Source organism: Trichosurus vulpecula, chromosome 5 (genome assembly GCF_011100635.1).
Source record: "Trichosurus vulpecula isolate mTriVul1 chromosome 5, mTriVul1.pri, whole genome shotgun sequence".
Classification (NCBI taxonomy): Eukaryota; Metazoa; Chordata; class Mammalia; order Diprotodontia; family Phalangeridae; genus Trichosurus; species Trichosurus vulpecula.
This window is the reverse complement of record NC_050577.1, coordinates 179,141,295-179,160,088: the sequence shown is the minus strand read 5'-3', so window position 1 is coordinate 179,160,088 and position 18,794 is coordinate 179,141,295. Positions and strand designations below refer to the sequence as shown.

Below are 18,794 nucleotides of genomic sequence, written 5' to 3'. Positions count from 1 at the left end.
CTAAATTATGAACATTCCTATGTGCAGCTAAGATGGAGTAAAGATAAAGGTCATGGAAGTTTAGCAGACTGATGAACTAAGTTTCATGTTAAAGTTTTAGGAGGTTGACGAGGACAGAGCATTTGAGGAGATATCAAGTCCCTGAGTATGGGGACAGGCGCCGAGGCAGAGAGGTGATTACATAGGAGCCAGTTCTCAGCTCTTTTGAGAAAAGAAGAAAAGTGACCTTGAGGCCAGTAGATAATTACACAAAGGACATGGCTAGGGTGCTATAGATGGAATGATAAACCTCATAAGAGTAGAAAGTATTAGTGATGGCAGAAGGAATTCTGGAGCTGGCAGTTATAATAAAAGAGCAATGCCTACTTCTGACACAGTTTTTGTTTTGTGTGGCAAGGTAGGGAAACAGATGTACTTGGGAAGGGGTAAATACATTATTCAATGGTGAAGAGGGTGGTAAGTGATATAGTGCTTTCAAGAGAAAATATATGGAAAATACGTAGAATTTTGCTTCACTGCCTGCTTTGTTGGAATGAAAACATTTCATACGTAATGGAGACAATTTTAGATATTTTTCCTCCATTCCACTTTGAGAAGGATATTAGCACTTGGCATCCCCCTTACCCTAAATGTGACAGGAATAAGCCCCAGGTAATTTGGATAACCCTTCCCAGCTGTACCCAGGAACACTCTGAGTAACATAATTGGAAAGAAATTAGGATGCTTGGAGAAACAAGTATCTAACATGCTTCTCAATGTCTTTACTCTTCCCTTACTGGGTGAAGCAGTGGGGGGTGGGGGGAGTGAGAGAGGAGGTGGGCAAGCAGAAGTGACGAAATAAATACATCAAGGAAGAAGTACCTCAGACGTCATCAGAGACTTGAGAGACAGATAGGAAATGTGACATACCTCTCAGAAACTTGAACTAAAGAGGCCAATGTGAAAAGGAGGGAAGACAGAGGAGACAGATGAGCAGAGCAAGAAGGGTTTCTCCTTATATTGGCTCTGCACTCACTTGCACACCTTTGTGTGATGGTGAGTTCTCCACGGCAAAAAGCAATTAGAGGTACCTACCGGTGACAGCAAAATCAATGCAAAAGGTATTGACTATGACAGCTTCAATCTTTACTTGGTCCCAAGGCATCAAGGAAGAAGAGTGAAGTTTTGTGTTCAAAGTTTGTGAGTCTTCACCTAATGACTGGTCCTTCATGACGGCATGAACAAACATCATTTGGGAACTATATTGCATTATCTATACCATCTTGTCTGTTCATAGAATGAGTGGCTATGGAGGAGTGGACGACGAAACAAACCCACCAGTACCTTTTCAATAATTCCTGGGGTCAGAATGAGATATAAACAGATAGATCGATATATATATATGTATATGTGTGTGTGTATGTGTATGGTCTGAAGAATATGACTATCTAAAATCTAAGAGAAGCTTATGGTCATATGGTATATGTTCTATTATGTGTTACTTTATTATTCCTATGCCAAGAGTGAAGCACTGTATAGAGATGAGGATGCTCTGTCTACTCCTGCTTGGAGAATTCCATTATGCCTATGCCATGTGTTTAGGGTTCAATGACAAACAGCAAGCTCAGAAAAGAGGTGGGGTCCTGTCAGTAGGATGGGGGTTCAAGAGCTATTTTTGACTGCATAAATTCACATTAACTGCATTCCACAGGCTGATGTTGAGTGAGTTTGGCCACCCAGAAAAAGAAGCTGAAGGATACAAGGCACATCCACTTTCTAAGAACTACCAGAGAGCTTGGTACTTCCCACTCAGAAGGGTTAGATTCTGATTAGTTCTAATTAGTGAGGATAATGGTAAAATGGTCTCATCATTTGAATTCATACCGCATATTTTCATTAGGTTGGAACCAATTGCTATATTTTACATATACCATATTTTACAATATTTTAATTATAACTTGGAATATTTTGATTTCAAATACATGTGACCATTTTATAGGATTCATTATTCTTACTAATCAGAACCTAAGTATAATCATCAGGATGAGTGTGGGTCTTGACTACCTTCTCATTCACTGAACAAGATCAGGTTAGTGGCTGGCTAAATTCCTAATAGTTTTTCTCTTTCTCTACTTACATACATACTTATTATCTCCCCTATTAGAATATAAGGCCCTTGAGAGGAGGGATTGTTTTATTCGTTATATCTCTTCCCCCAATGCCTAGAACGATGCCTGACACGTACTAGAAGCCTAATACATCATTGTCTGGCAGTTAAAAAGATTAGGAGTTACCATGTCTCTCCCTAGCACTGGTGATAATGACCTGCTTGGACATGGTAGGGGCACATGTCCCTAATCGGTGGGTAGATTTCTGTGAGATCACAGATGAATGGTAACCTCAGCTTAAGAGAGAATACAAAGTAGAACTCCTCCCCGCCCCTGACTTCCCTCTCTGTCACTGCATTAGGATAGTAACACAAACAGAACAGCAGCACCTAAGTAGGCTGGAAGCTTTTAGGTTATTCCCCTCCCGCACTGAGGTAAAGAACAGGGCATTTGGGGTCTTTCTCTAACAAAGAGAAAGCAGTACTCAATATTCAACTTTTTGTCCAGAAGAGTCAGAAAGACCTTCAACGAGGTCAATGCTGGAATTAGAAAAGGGAACACCTACTCCACTTGTTAGGAAATATGGTGTAACGGACATGCTTAGAATGGTCTAATCTTAACACAACAACAATTTCCCATTACAATTTTAGAAGAAAAAAGACTGTTTCCTTTTATCTGGACAACTGAAAGTCAATTTTATTTTCAAATTAAGCAACTCAGCTATATGGAAGCATTGTGTTCTTGTCCGTATTATCTATTTTATCCCTTAACCAGAATTTAAGTATGGTTGAACTGATCTGCGTAGAATGTGCCCATTCACACTTAGCTAACCTTATATTATGGGGTTAATTATTCTCAAAGAACAATAATGTACATGTGCAATTTTATATTCTATTTCACGACTGAATATTTTAAAATTAGAGAATCATACTTCAATACTTACATTTAGCACAAGTTTACTCTCTTTCATCACAACCTCGATATCTTCATTTCTCTTTTCTTTCCATAAACTAATGAAAGTGTTGATCTCTTGGGCTACAGAAGGATCAGGAGTTCCATCACACGCAATATAATGATTCCACTGCAAAAGAAAAACTAGTCAAGCTCTTCACTGATAAAATCTCTACCACAGTATAGAATAAAAAATTAAGATGAGCCCCAGAAAATTCTGTTTTTTTCACCAATGCAAAAATAGCACATCTGCAACTATCAAAACTTTAATAATACAAGACTATTGCAAGGATCAACTGAAGTATGTATGTAAAGTATGTAAGTATGTAAAGCACTTATAGACCTTAAAATACTATAAACATTATTAAACAAGAGCAGCCTTGTTTATTCAGCTCTAATTATTTGGATCTTTGGATTAAACCAGCTAGCACCAGGAAAATTGTCCCATGCACTGTGCTTGATGGGATCCTATATATCCAAAAGAGGTCCCGTATTTATTGGTTTACAAAATGGGACAGCTCTCCCACAGTATCTGACCTCTCCAGTTTCTCTCTGAGAGGTCTCTCCTGTTGATGCGAATGTTTTTCAGGATTCTTTCCTCCTGGGCCAATGAATTTAAGTTTATAATAATTGATATATAGCACTTTAGGGTTTTATAAAATGTTTCATTGGAGGCTCATGACAACTATAGATATCATTATCCCCATTTTACAAATGAGGAACCTGAAGTTCAAGTCACCAGGCATTTATTAAATGTCTGCTACTGCCAGGCAGTGTGCTAAGTACTGGAGATAACAGAGGGAGAAAGAAAAAAAGCAGTCCCTGATTTCAAGCAGGGCTCATGGTCTAATGGAGGAGACAACATGCAAACAACCATGAATAATCAAGATATGATATAATTAGGATAAACTGAAGGTCATTTCAGAGGGAAGGTGCTAAGACAGGATCAGGAAAGCCTTTTTGCAGAAAGTGAGACTTTAGCTTAGTCTTCAAGGACACCAAGAAAGCCAAGAGGAGGTAACAAGTTCTTTGAATAAAGAACGGCCAATGAACATGCTCATCAGCCCCAGGGTGGCCACATCAGTGGTTATATGACTCATACAGCTAAGTGTTAGAGGTGGGACTTGAACTTCCTAACTCCAGGTCCAGTTGATCTAATACATCAGGCCCAAGTGCTTCATTTCTTTATTTTTCTTTAAAACTCAATTTTATTTTATTTTCAATTCCAAGATCTCTCTCTCCTGCCCCTTCCCTACCCTTTTAAGAAGACAAGAAAGACAAAACCCATTATAAATTAATATTGTCATGCAAATCTAATTCCCTCATTAGTCATTCTAAAAGGAAAGAAGAAAGAAAAAGCAGAAAACATGCTTCAATTTGTATTCTTGAATCCACTCATTCTCTACCATCATGTTGTTGTTTAGTCATTTCAGTCATGTCCAACTCTTTGTGACCCCTTTTGGGGGTTTTCTTGGCAAAAATACTGGTGGTTTGCCATTTCCTTCTCTAGCTCATTTTATAGATGAGGAAACTGGGGCAAACAGGTGATCTTCCCAGGGTCACACATCCAGTAAGTGTCAGAGGCTGGATTTAAACTTGGATCTTCTAACTCCAGGCCTAGTATTCCATCCACCGCACCCCAAGCTGCCCATTTCATCATGAGTCCTTTGGAACTGTGGTTGGTCAATGTATTGATCAGAGTTAATATGTCTTTCAAAGCTGATTATCTTCACAATATTGTTATTATTGTATAAACTGTTCTCCTGGCTCTGATCACTTGCCTTTGTATCAGTTCATACAAGTCTTCACAGATTTTTCCTGAAAGCATCCCCTTCATCATTCACTGTATAGTATTCCATCACAATCATGTACCACAGCTTGTTCAGCCATTGTGCAATTGATGGGCATTCTCTCAATTTCCAATTCTTTGCCACCACAAAAAGAGCTATTATAAAAATTTTCGTACATGCAGGTCCTTTTGATCTCTTTGGGGAGTAGACCTAGCAGTGATATTGCTGGGTCAAAGGTTATGCACAGTTTAACAGTTTTTTGGGTGTCATTTTAAATCACTCTCTAGAATGATTAGACCTGTTAACAACTCCATCAACAATGCATTAGTGTACCTGTTTCCCTAGATTATTTTTTCACAATTTTATTAAAACAGGAAACCTCAGAGTAGCTTGTCCTTAGTCATAGTCATTGTTTTTGTGAAAATTAAGATTTAAATTTTTTTTCTTCTTCCCTGACTTTTTCCGATTCATGGGAACAATATGGTATCATGGAAAATGTACTGAATCTGTAGCCGGAAGTCTTGGATTTTGAGTCTTGCTTCTGCACTTACTAGTCTTGTGACTGTAGACAAGTCATTTAACTTCTCTAAGCCTCAGTTTCCTAATCTGCAAAATGCTACAATAATATTTTTACTATCTACCTCATCAAGTTGTTGTAAAAAGGACTGTCAACTGGAAATCACTATATAAATATGAGATGATTGCCATTACGACTCAATGCAATCACTCAATTTGTATAATCCTGGCCTTCCCAGAAAAAGTCAATTTATCAAACATAAATCATTAAATGCCTACTAAGTTGTTAATCAATCAGTCAACAAATTAAGTGCTTACTATGTGCCAGGCACTGCAAAAAAAACCTGGCCCCTGCCCTCAAGGAGCTCATAGTCTAATGCATACAACTCTGTATACATGAGATTCAGTGTAAATGAGAGGTAATCTTGAAAAGAAATTAAGCAGTGAAGAGGAATTTGAGCCATGTCTGGAGCAAACAGATCTTGCCTTCTGTAACTTGGGAAGGGAGCTCTTGGTGTCCTCAATACATATTAATGATAATAACTTAAATTTATATGGAGTGGGGGAGTAGACAGGGAGCTTGCCTTGAAGCCAGGAAGACCTGAGTCCAAGCGTTATCTCTGATACATCCTGGCTGTGTGACCTTAGACAAGTCACTTCATCTCCCAGCTCTCTAGAAAATTCTATTTAATTAAGGTCCAGATAACTTGCATTGGTAGAGAGTTTTCTCACCTGGAAATTGTGTATGCTACTGAAATCACAGATCAGGTCACATCCCTATAAAGGGGTTTCTTTATGACAATGCATAAAATCAGAAGTCTAAGTAATATACCCACTTTACAGATGAGCAAATAAGTCTGAAAAAATCTAACCTGCCCAAGGCCAAAATTAGTAAGGGAAAAATCTGTTAATTGAGTATAGGTCCTTTGAGTCTTTCCATGGTACAACATTGCCTCCTTAACACCAGCCCTAACACAAACTTGCCTTTCAAAGATTGTTAAAGCTACAAAATTTAAGGGTTTTATTAAACTAAACTTATATTGGTGGAACTGTCAACTGATCCAACCATTTGGAGAGCAATCTAGAATAATGCTTGGAGAGCATTTTAATAAAACTTAGTTTTTTAGTAGTTTAGGCAGTTTAATAAAACTACCTATACCCTTTGACCCAGCAATATAACTATTAGTCTATTTTCCAAGGTGATCAGGGAAAAAGGAAAAGAACCTATATGTTCTAAAATACTTACAGCAGCCTCTCTTCATGGCGGCAAAGAACTGGAAATTGAGGGGATGCCCTTCAATTAGGGAATGAATAAACAAGTTGTGATATATGATTGTGATGGGATATTACTGTGCTATAAGAAATGATAAGCTCAATGATCTTAGAAAAACATGGAAAGACTTGCATGAAACAACAAAAAGCGAAGTGAGCGGAACCAAGAAAATATTGTATACAGTAATAGCAATATCATTCAAAGAATAATTGTGAACAACCAAATTATACTAAGTACTACAAATACTTAATCATAAAGGACCTATGAAGGAAGATGCTATCCATGTCCAGAGAAAGAACAGATAAACAGAAATATGTTTAGTACGGTTTCACATGTATATATATATATTATAAATCTATATCAAATGGTAGCCTTCTCTAATTAACAAAAATAAAATTAAACAACAAAAAAGTAAACTTACTTTAGAAAGGGCTCTAACCTCTTTTTTCCATTTTTCTGCTTCAATAAAACATTTCTCTAACAAATAAAGTTCCTCAAGTTCGTCAGTTCTCCTTTGTAAATCCTGTTAGCACAGGAGCAATAGTCAGAATTGCTCAACTTAACTTTTAGATGTACATTTTATAATTAATATCACCAAATATAACTTACTTGAACAGTTTCGAATACAATACTGAAATGAACACAAATACAATTTAAATTTTTAGGATTTATCCCTTTCCTAGTTACACTCTTGCACTTCCACAGACTTGTCGGCTCTTCCCTCCCGTTCAACCATGCTTCTACTGTACCCTTGTGAAATCCCTATTCTCATCAATTAATCTGGAAGTATTTATTAAGTGATCGCCATGGGCACTTAGTTTGTGGGATTGTGCTAGACATTAAAGATATAAAAGACAAAATGAGAAAAGTCCCTCATCCTCAAGGAGCTTATCCTCTACGGAGGGAAATAAGTTATGCACATGTAAGAAGAAAGTGAGTTAAACATTTATTAAGCACCTACTATTTGCCAGATACTGTGCTAAGCACTAGGGATACAAAAAAGTGAAAAGACAGCCCCTGCCCTCAAGGAGCTTGCACTCTAATGGCAGACACAAGTCAATAAAGATGTGCAAACAAGCTATATACAGGATGAATGGGAAGTAGATAAGAAAGAGAAGGCACTGGAATTAATATGAAAGGCTTCCTACAGAGATGAGATTTTAATTAGAATTTAAAGGGAGCCAGAGAAATGAGGAAGGAAAGCATGGGGAACAGCTAGAGAAAGTGTTCAGAGCAGAGAGGTGCAATGTCTTGTTTACGGAACAGCCAGAAGGCCATAGATCAAAGTATACATGTTGGGGTGTAAGATGTAAGAAGACTGGATGGGTAGGAGGGGTTTAGCTTTGAATGCCAAATGGAGCATTTTGTACTTGATTCTGGAAGCAATAGGGAGCCACTGGAGTTTATTGAATTGGGGTTGTGGGAGAGGTTTATATGGTTGCATCTACACTTTAGGAAAATCACTTTAATGGCTGAATGGAGAATGGACTGGAGTGGGAAAGACCACCAGCAGGCTATTATAACAGTCCAGGTGTGAGGTGATGAGAGCCTGCACCAGAGCTGGCAGTGTTAGAGAAGGGAGCGTATTCAAGAGATATTGTAAAGGTAAAATCAACAGCCCTTGGTAACAGATTGGATATTGCGGGAGAAGGGGTGCGGTGAGATATAGTGAGGAGTCAACAAAGCCACCTATGTAAGCCTCAGGGACTGGGAGGACAGCGATGCGTCCTGCAATAATAGGGGAGGGAGGAGTTTCTTGATGTCTCAGGGAGTCATTTGTTTCTATTTGGTCTGTTCTACTTTTCAGAGAGTCCATTATTTGGGTAAGATTTACCACATTCTCTTCTAAGTCATTCCTTCCAATTCTTTCCTCCATAATCTGATTTCTTGTAAGTTTTGCTTCACTTCTTCTAGTCCTTCATGTAGTCTTTGTATAAAATTCATTTTTCCTTTGAGTCTCTGCTTGTAGTTGTTACAGAGTTACTTTCTCCTCCTTCTGGAAGATCCCTAGATCTGGAATTTCTTTTATGCTGACCAGTATTGTTGTTGGTTTAATCATCTCTTCATCTCGGGTTCTTAAATTAGGTCCTTTTGCAAGGGCCAGGCTCAACCTCTTAACCCCGCCCCCACCCCGCCCTGCTGTACTTTTAGAGAATGTGGTTGGCCTTCCTTGGTCTGTCTTGGGTCCCCCAACTTCTTTATATCCTGGCCTTTATCCTTCAGGATTAAGCCACACTGGACCTTTGAAGTTCAGTACACTGGATCGTCAGGTAACTCTGACATCTTAGGAACAGTGTCATGAACTGCATAGACCCTACTTTCCTAGGCTTTCTCCACATGAGCACTACCATACTGTGCTAAAGCTCCCCCACAGGGATTTCAGAGTCCCTACTCTAGGGCTTTCTGCCCAATCTGGGGTTTTCTGACCTCCCTGGGACTTTCTCAGGGTTACGTCCTCTCTTGCTTACTACTGTCAGAAACAGGGACCTGCAGGTTGCATGTGTTTCTGACCCACCTCTGGTCACAATGAGAGGTTGCCAATTTGTTTGCCAGTATTGGCTGACTTTGGCTTTGTTGGCAGGCTTCTGGACTGGTTTTGTGGATTTATGAAGTAGAAGAAGTCATTTACTGTGGTTTCTCATTGGATTTTTTTTATCATTATTCAGTCTGATGAAAACTTTATGTTCTTGCTAGAGCAATACCGTGAGAGCTGGATGACATCTCAACCATCCCTGACTGCTGGTCTCAATCCCCTTCACAGGTACAAAGGAATTTATCACCACCTATGTATGGGTATACTCCAGGACTGTTATCATGGGCCCTCTTTTCTCTTCACACACCCTCTTATCTCATAAGCTCCCAAGGATTCCACTATCATCTCTGTGCAGATGACTCTAAAAATCTATGTATATATTCCTAATGCCTTTCTTGAACTGTGTAGTACTGCGTTATAAATGGCCTATCAGATATTTCCAACTCTGTCGAATACACCTCAAGCTCAACATGCCCAAAACAGAACTTGGTATCTTTCTCCCAAACCCCCTCTTCCTAATTTCCTCATTTCGATCAAGGGCACCAGTCACTGAGGATTGCAACCTAGGACTCATCCTTAACTTTACTCACACTCACATGCCACATCCAGTCAGATGTATCATCTTATTGATTCTACCACATCTCTCTCATCATTTCCCTTCTCTAGTCACACTACCACCACCCTAGTTCAGGATCTCACTGCCTCTTGCCTAGACTGAAGTAGCCTCCTAATTGGTTTTCCTGCCTTTAGTCTTTCCCCTTTCCTATCCATACCCCACACTGTGGCCAAACTGATATTCCTCAAGCATAAATCTGACCATGTGACTCCCCGGCAAAAGAAATTCCAGAAACTTCCTGTTGTCTCTAGGATCAAAAACAAAAACAAACTCCTGTTGGGCAGGTAAACCCTTCACATACTGGCTCTAGTCTAACTTTCAAAACTTATCACACATTATACCACTCTACATAACAGTCAAATTGGCCTTGCTCCCTGTTGCCTGAATACAACAGTCCATCTCAGTCTCAGCCCTTCAAGGCTCAGCTTTACTTCAAGACTTGTGCCCCAAGTAGATCATCTCCAGCCTCCAAAACACATTATATTTATATTTATTTACTTATCAGTGAATAGGGTGTATGCCACTAGTAGAATGCAAGCATCTTGAGGACAGGCACAGCCTTGCTTCTTTATTCATGTTCCCAGCCCTTAACACAGTACCTAACCTAAAAAACGCTAATTGATATACTCTGATTAATCAAGAAAGATATTTTTATGTTCTAAAAATACATGATAAATTGGTAGGAGAGGGTTTGATGAAGGAAAAGACTGTATTTTCTTTATCTTTTAATAGGATCCTTGAAGCCTGAAAGTTTAATTGTCACACAGGCAGCAAGTGGCAAAGCTGGGATATGACCCCAAGCCTCAAAACTTCAAATTCTCCACCCCAAGTTTGGTGCCTTTTCCAATGAGCCATAATTGAATCAAAGAACTTGAGAGCTGAACAATATTTCAGTGACCATCTTGTCTAATCCAAATCCAAAAGGAATCCCAACCTACCTGACATCAGCCACTCAGCCCTGAAAACTTCCAACATGAGAGAACCCACACCATCATGAGGCATTCCATTCTCATTCTGAACAGCTCTAATTGCTAGGAATTTTGACCTGACATGTCTAAATTTGTCTCTCTCCAACTTTTATCCATTGCTCCTAGTTCTGCCTCCTGGAACCAAACAGAACAAATCTAATCACTATTTCCACATGGCAGCCCTTCAAATTGACAGCTCTCATGTCCTACCCCCACCCAAGACTTCTCTTGTTCAGGCTAAAGATTCCCAGGTCCTTCCACTGATCCTCATATAACATGGGGGAAAGGAAAGGAATAAGCATTTATATAGCACCTATTATGTACCAGACACCATGCTAAGTGTTTTTATAAGTATTATCTCACTTGATCATCACAGCCCTAAATAAGACATAGACTAAAGGCCCTTCAGCATCCTGGTTGTTCTCATCTAGGCACTTTCAAGCTTATATTTTATCAATTCATTCCAACAAAAATTTTGTTCCTACTACACGAAAGTCACAATGTTATGTGTATTTATTTTACAAGATTTTGAGTTCCAAATTTCTCCCTCCCCTCTTCTGAAAATGGTAGGCAATTTGACATAGGTTATGCATGTACTATCATGTAAAACATATGTCCATATTAGTCACAGTTGTGAAAGAAGAACAGATCAATGGGGGAGGGGAGAACACAAAAAAGAATAAAGTAAGTGAAAAAAGTATGCTTTGATCTGCTTCAGGGTCCATCTGTTCTTTATCTGGATGTGGATAGCATTTTCCCTTCGTGAGTCCTTTGTACTTGTTTTGGATCATTGTGTGCTGAGAAGAGTTGTCATTCACAGTTGATCATCATACAGTATTGCTGATACTATATACAATGTTTTCTTGGTGCTGCTCATTTCACTTTGCATCAGTTTGTACAAGTCTTTCCAGGTTTTCTAAAATATGCCACTTCATCATTTCTTATTGCACAACAGTATTCCATTATATTCATATACCACAATTTGTTCAACCATTCTCCAATTAGTGGGCATCTCCTCAATTTCCAACATTTTACCACTATGAAATGGGCTGCTATTGATATTTTTGCACATGTAGATCCTATCTCCTTTGTCAGCTACATCTTGAAGGAGGTCAGAGATTCTATGAAGTAGAGGTGCCAGGACAAAGTCACCATGTTAGTGTAGTGGATGAGGAGCAAAGAGAAGGTCAATTAGGCTGGAACACAAAAGGTGGGAGGAAAAAAGTATATTGTAAAGGAAGACAGGCCCGTAAGAACTGGGTCCTGGGAGAAGGTCATTTCAGAGGATCAGCTTCTAGAGTGCCAAATGACATGGAATGGAAGGTCCCCGGTCTCCACTTCAGAACATACATGAGTATTCTGTGAATGTTTCTGGTCCACTTACCATGTAGTAACTTTTAATTGGCTGCTGAGCTAGAAATGGGTGTACCTTCTTCTCCAGGCTGCTGTCCTGACTACCATGTCACAGAAACCTTCTCTCCCTTGAATGGCTGTCCCTGCTGCCCATTCTTCTGATTGGTTCTTTCCTCCCCAAACCTCCACTTTAAGGAAAACGTCTAGGCCAGTCATGTCTTTATTCTCCTCCAAGCTCTACTCCTGACTTTCTGGCCTTCCTCTACCATTCGCCTTCCCCTCCCTTTATAGCTCCCTTTTACACATTGTCTTCCCCATCAGAATGTAAGCTTCTCGAATGATGGGACTGTCTTTCTTTCGGTTAGTATTTATATTCCTGGTGCTTAGCACAATGCCTGGATCATTTTTGTTATTGCTGAGTTGTTGCAGTTGTGTCCAACTCTTCGTGACCCCATTTGGAGTTTGCTTGGCAGAGATAAGGAAGTGGTTTACCATTTCCTTCTCCAGCTCATTTTACAGATGAGGAACTGAGGCAAACAGAGTTAAGTGACTTACCCAGGATCACACAGCTACTAAGTGTCTAAGGTCAGATTTGAACTTGGGTCCTCCTGACTCCAGGGCCAGCATTCTATCCACTGCCCATATAGCATCTAGCTGCCCTCTCAATCAGAGTAAGTGCTTAATAAATGCTTGTTGATTTGTTGACTTACCTTTCAAAAGGAACCAACTGGCCCAAGGCAAGTGTCTCTGTGCCCCTCTCTGGCTACATTCAAGTAAGGAGGCAAAAAGCCTCTAGGTGGGGAGGCAAAGCTGTTACTGATGGACTACTCTGTCTCCACCTGGGACAACAGGTGGGCCCATGAACATGAAGTACACCTGTTGTTTCTGTCCCCGTTGTATCTATTCTTCCATGCTTTAGCATTGAAAATGGAAGATACTAAGCTGTGGCCTTATGAGTTTCTAAAGGTCTGGAGAGCCTCCAGTGGTCTCAGAGCAGGAGTCCATGTCAGAGTTTATAGGCAGCTGGGCCTGGTGAAGCAACCAAGACCCAGTTCAGCAAATGACTTACCCCAAAGTCAAGATTCCAGGTCTTACAAGCAAGACAGTAGTTCTGCACATGAGTTAGGCTGCATTTGGAAGTAAATCTTGGGGGACCAATGCTTTGTAGAAACTGCTTAAAGGTTGATCCTACTGCCCAGGGACTGGGGGAGAATAAGAGAGTGTGTTCCTCGGTGTTGAGGGGGTAAAGTAAGGTTTATACTTTTGTTCTACTTCCATCATCTCAGTAAATATCCCTTTGTAACAAATAATTGATACTAATTTGTTAAACAAAACAAGAACACTAATCACTGGTGACTAATATTGGAGAGAACATACTAGAATGGAAATATGAGATTATAGCACTATATATAGGAAAACCTCATTAAAAAAGAACAGTAGCAAAAATCTCATAGTCTTTGAGGGCCAGGACCCTGAGGAAGATTTTAGCTAATCTTCACTCTAAGAACCTGGCCAGTTAGAACATGTGTATGTGAACTGGGAGAAGTGCAGAGTCTCACTACATTACAATGAGGCTGGAAAGATAGGCTGGGGCCAGGCTGTAAAGATTTATAAAGACTAGGAGCTTATACTTTATCTAAGATGGAATAGGGGGCTCTTGAAAAGTATTAAGTAAGGAAGAAATACCGCTAGATCTGCACTGTAACCTCTCCTTCTTTTGAGGTTCAATCCATCTACCTGTACCACTCCATCTGGTTCCATATTGCTGTAATATACCAATCTCCACATCACTCCATTTCTGTTGTTTTATGTTTATAGCCTTATCTTTCTTTTATTTATAAGAGGTAAGCAATTGGTATTTCCCTTAATTTTCACCTGTATTATATCAAGTTTTAAAGGTTTCCACAAATTTTGTCAGATTTACTCATTCTTTAGCAGTTGACCAAATTAAAAGATAATGCTGAGTATTTCTTAAACTTAAAAAAAATCCTTAATACCTTATTCACTGTATTTAGGGGTTTTCACTTTTCTCATAGAGGAAAAAACTTCAGTTGTTATTCAACCCTATATGTTGTCTACTTGTAAGTTTGACAACACAATTTTCACTGATAAAACTGTGCTGTTTGATTTGTATTGCATATTAAAGGAAATATCATGAATAGCCTAAGCATCATGTGGTAAGTCCATGCTTCCCTTACAATTCAATTACTGTCTTTAATCCACTCCATAATCCATTTTATTATCCAATCTAAATTATTCTCTGTATTTCTGGTATATTACATGGCTGGTTCACTATCCTTTTCCTGTAGGAAGCCATGGCTCCTTCATAAAGTATTTGGGAAATTTCACACTGAAGGTTGTCCTGTCATTTATATGATGTTTTCTGATTTCAAATATTTGATATAATAAGGAATTACCTGTTAGAAGCAAAAAAACTTTATTAAACCATAATTCAGGGAAGAAGCCACAGCCAGGGAAAATCAATAATAATTCCCCTTCTTTTTTTTTCTTTCTGAGTCCTTAAGTACCCCAACTTCACCCAAAACGGAGTGTTCATATTATTCATCAAAGCCAAGTGTCTTTCTTGTAGTCATTCACATTAAGGAACATGTTAAAGTATGTTGGTCCCGTTCTCAGTATAAGTTCTTTACCTAGTGTAGTCTTTCTGCCCCTTGGTGTACCTGTGAGTAGGAGTTTCAATTGTTTCATGTTTTCAGCAGTGAGGGGCTACATACCCTCCACAAAAGGAATTCAGTGCCTGGCCCCTAGTCTCTTTCTCCACTCCAATCCCTGACTTATTACTTGAGGAATTAAACATGCCTGTTGATATCTGTTCACATACCCTGGCCACCCAGTTCAGTAAACTCACCTCCTCTGACCTACATCTTTACTTTGCCTCAACTACCCACAGGGGTGGTCACAACTTAAATCCATCATTACCTATAATTGTGTCACCATTATGATCTCCTATTCTGAAATTAAATCCCAGGGCACTAAAGAATTTATAGATGTGATTGCAGATGTCAGCAATCTTTATGATATAACACAGAATGGGGATGGTTCCACAAGATGAGAGGCAATTTTCCCCAAATTTTGAAAGCATGGGAAAAGATAGATTCCATAAATTATAAATTGGTGAACTTGATATCATGGATATGGTTCAGTTCTTCCAGTAATACTATCAATCTTCAAATTATAGAATAGAAGGCTAGTTAGAACTTAGAAATGGAAATGATGATCACTAGGGACCAGCATGGGCTTACTATGAAACAAGTTATGCCAAACTAATCTCATTTCTCTTTTTAATACAAAGTTACTACAGTGATAAGATTAGAGGAATGCTATCTACATAGTATATGTGTATTGTATTAAAATATTTGAGTTTTATGGTATTCTTTTGGACAAAATAAAGGTCTAGATAATAATATGTGGATTCACAGTCAGAAACAGAATGTTTAAGTACCTACTGCAAAGTATTGCACTAAGTGCTAGAAGATATTAAAAGATATAAAGGTATATAAAGTTTAAATAAAATAGTCTCTAATCTGGAGAAGCTACATTGACTAATGGATCACTGTGAACCTAACTGAAGGTCTCTAGTGATATGCCACAAGGTTCTATCCTCAGTTCTGTTCTGTTCAACATTTTCATTAGTACTTTGCATGAAAACACAGAAGACACACATCAAATCTGTAAGGAGGGACTGCTAGTATACTGAATGACAGAATAATAAGGTAAATATCCAAACCAAAAAATTTAATAGAGAACAATACAAAGTAGTCTGCTTAGGTTTAAAAAGTAATTGCACAGACACAAAAGGAGAGAGACATGGTTTAATAACACATTATCTGAAAAAAATATTTAGAGGTTTTAGTAGACCACAAACTCGATATGAGTCCACTGTGATTAAAAAATAATAATGAAAAATTAGGCTCCATTTATAGAAGTATCCAGAATAAGGGAAATAATAATATATTTATATTACACATCAGTCATATCACATTTAGACCACTATGCTCTGTTTTCAGCACCAGACTTTAAGTGAGATATTGCCTAACTGGCATAGGTCTAGATCACCAGGATGGTGATAATTGAAGCATTGTGGTTTGTGGAACCTAAAGGCTAGAGTTATTTAGCTTGAAGAAGAAACTACTTAAGGAGAACGTGATGGTTATCTTCAAATATTTGAAAAAGCTATCTTGGGAAGAGAGATTAGATATAGTCTCTGCAGCTCCAAGAGTGAAAAATAAAACCAATGGGTAGAAATTACAGAGAGGAATTTAGAAGATTTTTGCTCAATAAAAGGAAGAAATTTCAAACCATGCAAACTCTTAAAAGTGGAATTAGCTGTCTTGTAAGTTTGAGCCCAGAAATGTTCAAGCAGAGAAATACTGACCCATTGACAGTGACTCATTTCAAATCAATTAAATTCAAAGTATCATATTTTGAGAAGTTGAAAGGCCTCCATAGGTCATCTAGTCCAACTTAACCTAATTCGATAGTAGAGGGAATTGAGGCCTGGGGAAGTTAAGTGCTTTGCCCTAAGTTACACAAGGAGTAAGCAATAGGAGTGGAATGGAAACTAGGCAGGTCCTCTGTCTTAAGAGCCAGAGCGCTTTCCACTTATTCCACAAAACTTAATGGAAATAAACTTGAGTGCTTATTTTGTGCAAGGCGTTGTGCTAGGCATTCATGACATAAAGACAAAAAAGAAACATAGATCTGACATTCTACCAGGAGGATTCAGCAGGTAAAACAGTAAGTACGGTATTTCTGTATATGATGGTGCCCTTATGGGCTATAAGGCTAGACGAGGGGACTTGTAAACTCTTTCCAACTATTAAGTTCTATGATTCTGGTATTCTTCTATAATATCCCTTAAACTTCTAATAAAAATTGTGGACTAACCTTTTCTACTAACACTTCCCACTTACGCTTTTCAACTAGTTGTCTTTGCAATTTCTCTGCTGCTTCCTGTTCAGCTTTCAAACGGGCTTCCTCTGAAGAGAAAATTAAGCATTTATCAGTAATGCGGTCACTACTTGATTTTAAAGAATGCTTAAAATTATCACAACTATTTTTTATTTATAAAGCAGCATTGGGAGCATTTAGAGGACAATCTCAGATGAAGAGGTAATTTAGGACAAACAAAATAGCCTAGTAAAAAAGACAACACAAATAAAGCATTCTTACCCTGAGATATTACAGAGGGAAAAAATATAAATATGTTCAGGAAGAGTTTAAATTAACAGATGATTGACAGAGTCATAATATACTGTTAAAGGGAAAGTGGAATCTTCAATGTGTATCTCTCTCTAGTCTCTTTCCTTGTTGTAGCTAACAGATAAAAATGTTGAGTTGGTGGGATTATGAGTCTGTTTCAATATGACATTTCTTACATTCAGTTGTCTAATAAGCAGAGAGATGTGACACTATTTTCCTACTTATAATGATAACACAAATGAGTTTATACCAAATCACATGAAAAAGGCAATATGGGAATTTAGATTAGAATTCTGAGTTTGACTTTATAGCCTATATTCCAATAACTAGATTCCTCCGAATAGCTACTTTTTAAAAAGTCACTTATCAATAGTCGCTATTTTTAAGTATTTGAAATTACCACATATATTTTAAGTCATCACAGCATTTTCAAAATAATCCAAGTTTTTACTAAATATTCGGCAAATATTTTAAAAGTGCCAGAACATCCTTACTTTAGAAAACTACATATAACTAGAAAATTAACTTGAGGTTTAAAATATCATCATAACTAATTCTGGCTAACATATAATTTAATTTTTAAATTGCACTTTTGGTATTTCAATTATGTGCTGTCTCTTCCCACAGGATACAAACTATAAGAGGACAAGGCTTATGTCATAAATGTCTTTATATCTCTAGTACCTAGCACAGTGACTGAGTACATAGCAGGTGTTTCACAAATATTAATTGATTGATCGATGTGTCATTTAAGTATTTGCCATATATGCTGCTGTAAGGTTAAACAATTTGTTCAGCTCTTAGGAATCCAAGATCAATCAGCTGCATTACAACAATATTAATTCTGTGTACTGTACCTTCCTCCTGCAGTTTTTTTTCTTCCTCCTCTTGTTGCTGTTTCAGTCGCTCATTTCTAGACAGTCTATTTTTCTTCTCAGAAACAGTACCACCCTTAACAAAAGTTTCGGCACATAATAAGACTGTTTATCACAGTTATAAACCGATAAACTGTTTATAAACTGTTATCACAGTTATAAACTCATTTCCCAAAATAGCTTATCTGAAATACACGTTTGCTTTCACGAACTATTGTCAGAAACTATGTCAACTATGTATTTTATTTCAGTAAAATAGATTTTATAGTTCTTGACAACTATCTTGCCAAGTACCTAGTGACCAAGAATAATAATAGTAAAATTCACTTTTATATGTGTTTCAACAATTCAGCTAGCAGCTGCTGTGGGGGTGAAAGACCAACACAAGCCCAACGGCAAGGACACTGCCAGCACAGTTCTTTTGATCTGCTTTACTAAGGAAAGTAGCGTTAGGGGGTTAACAATCTTATTTCAAACCAACATACAAATATCAATCACTTAGTTCAGGGGAAAAAGCCAGCACCCTGAACTTCAGAGCAAATACAAACAAATTACAAACATACATTATAAACAGACCAAATACAATTCACAGTTACCAAGAAACCATCA

At 38.1% G+C, this 18,794-nt stretch overlaps 1 protein-coding gene across 1 annotated transcript in view; it reads right to left on the bottom strand.

The window, feature by feature from the left end:
- The window catches only part of CFAP94 (cilia and flagella associated protein 94), a 68,492-nt gene that overhangs the window by 32,946 nt on the left and 16,752 nt on the right, over positions 1-18,794 (bottom strand). The window contains exons 3-6 of the mRNA XM_036759215.1: positions 18,168-18,261; positions 16,996-17,087; positions 7,039-7,140; positions 3,031-3,168 (exon numbers count right to left, since the gene is read on the bottom strand). Coding sequence (XP_036615110.1) covers positions 3,031-3,168; positions 7,039-7,140; positions 16,996-17,087; positions 18,168-18,261 — 426 coding nt within the window. The remainder of the gene's footprint in view (positions 1-3,030; positions 3,169-7,038; positions 7,141-16,995; positions 17,088-18,167; positions 18,262-18,794) is intronic.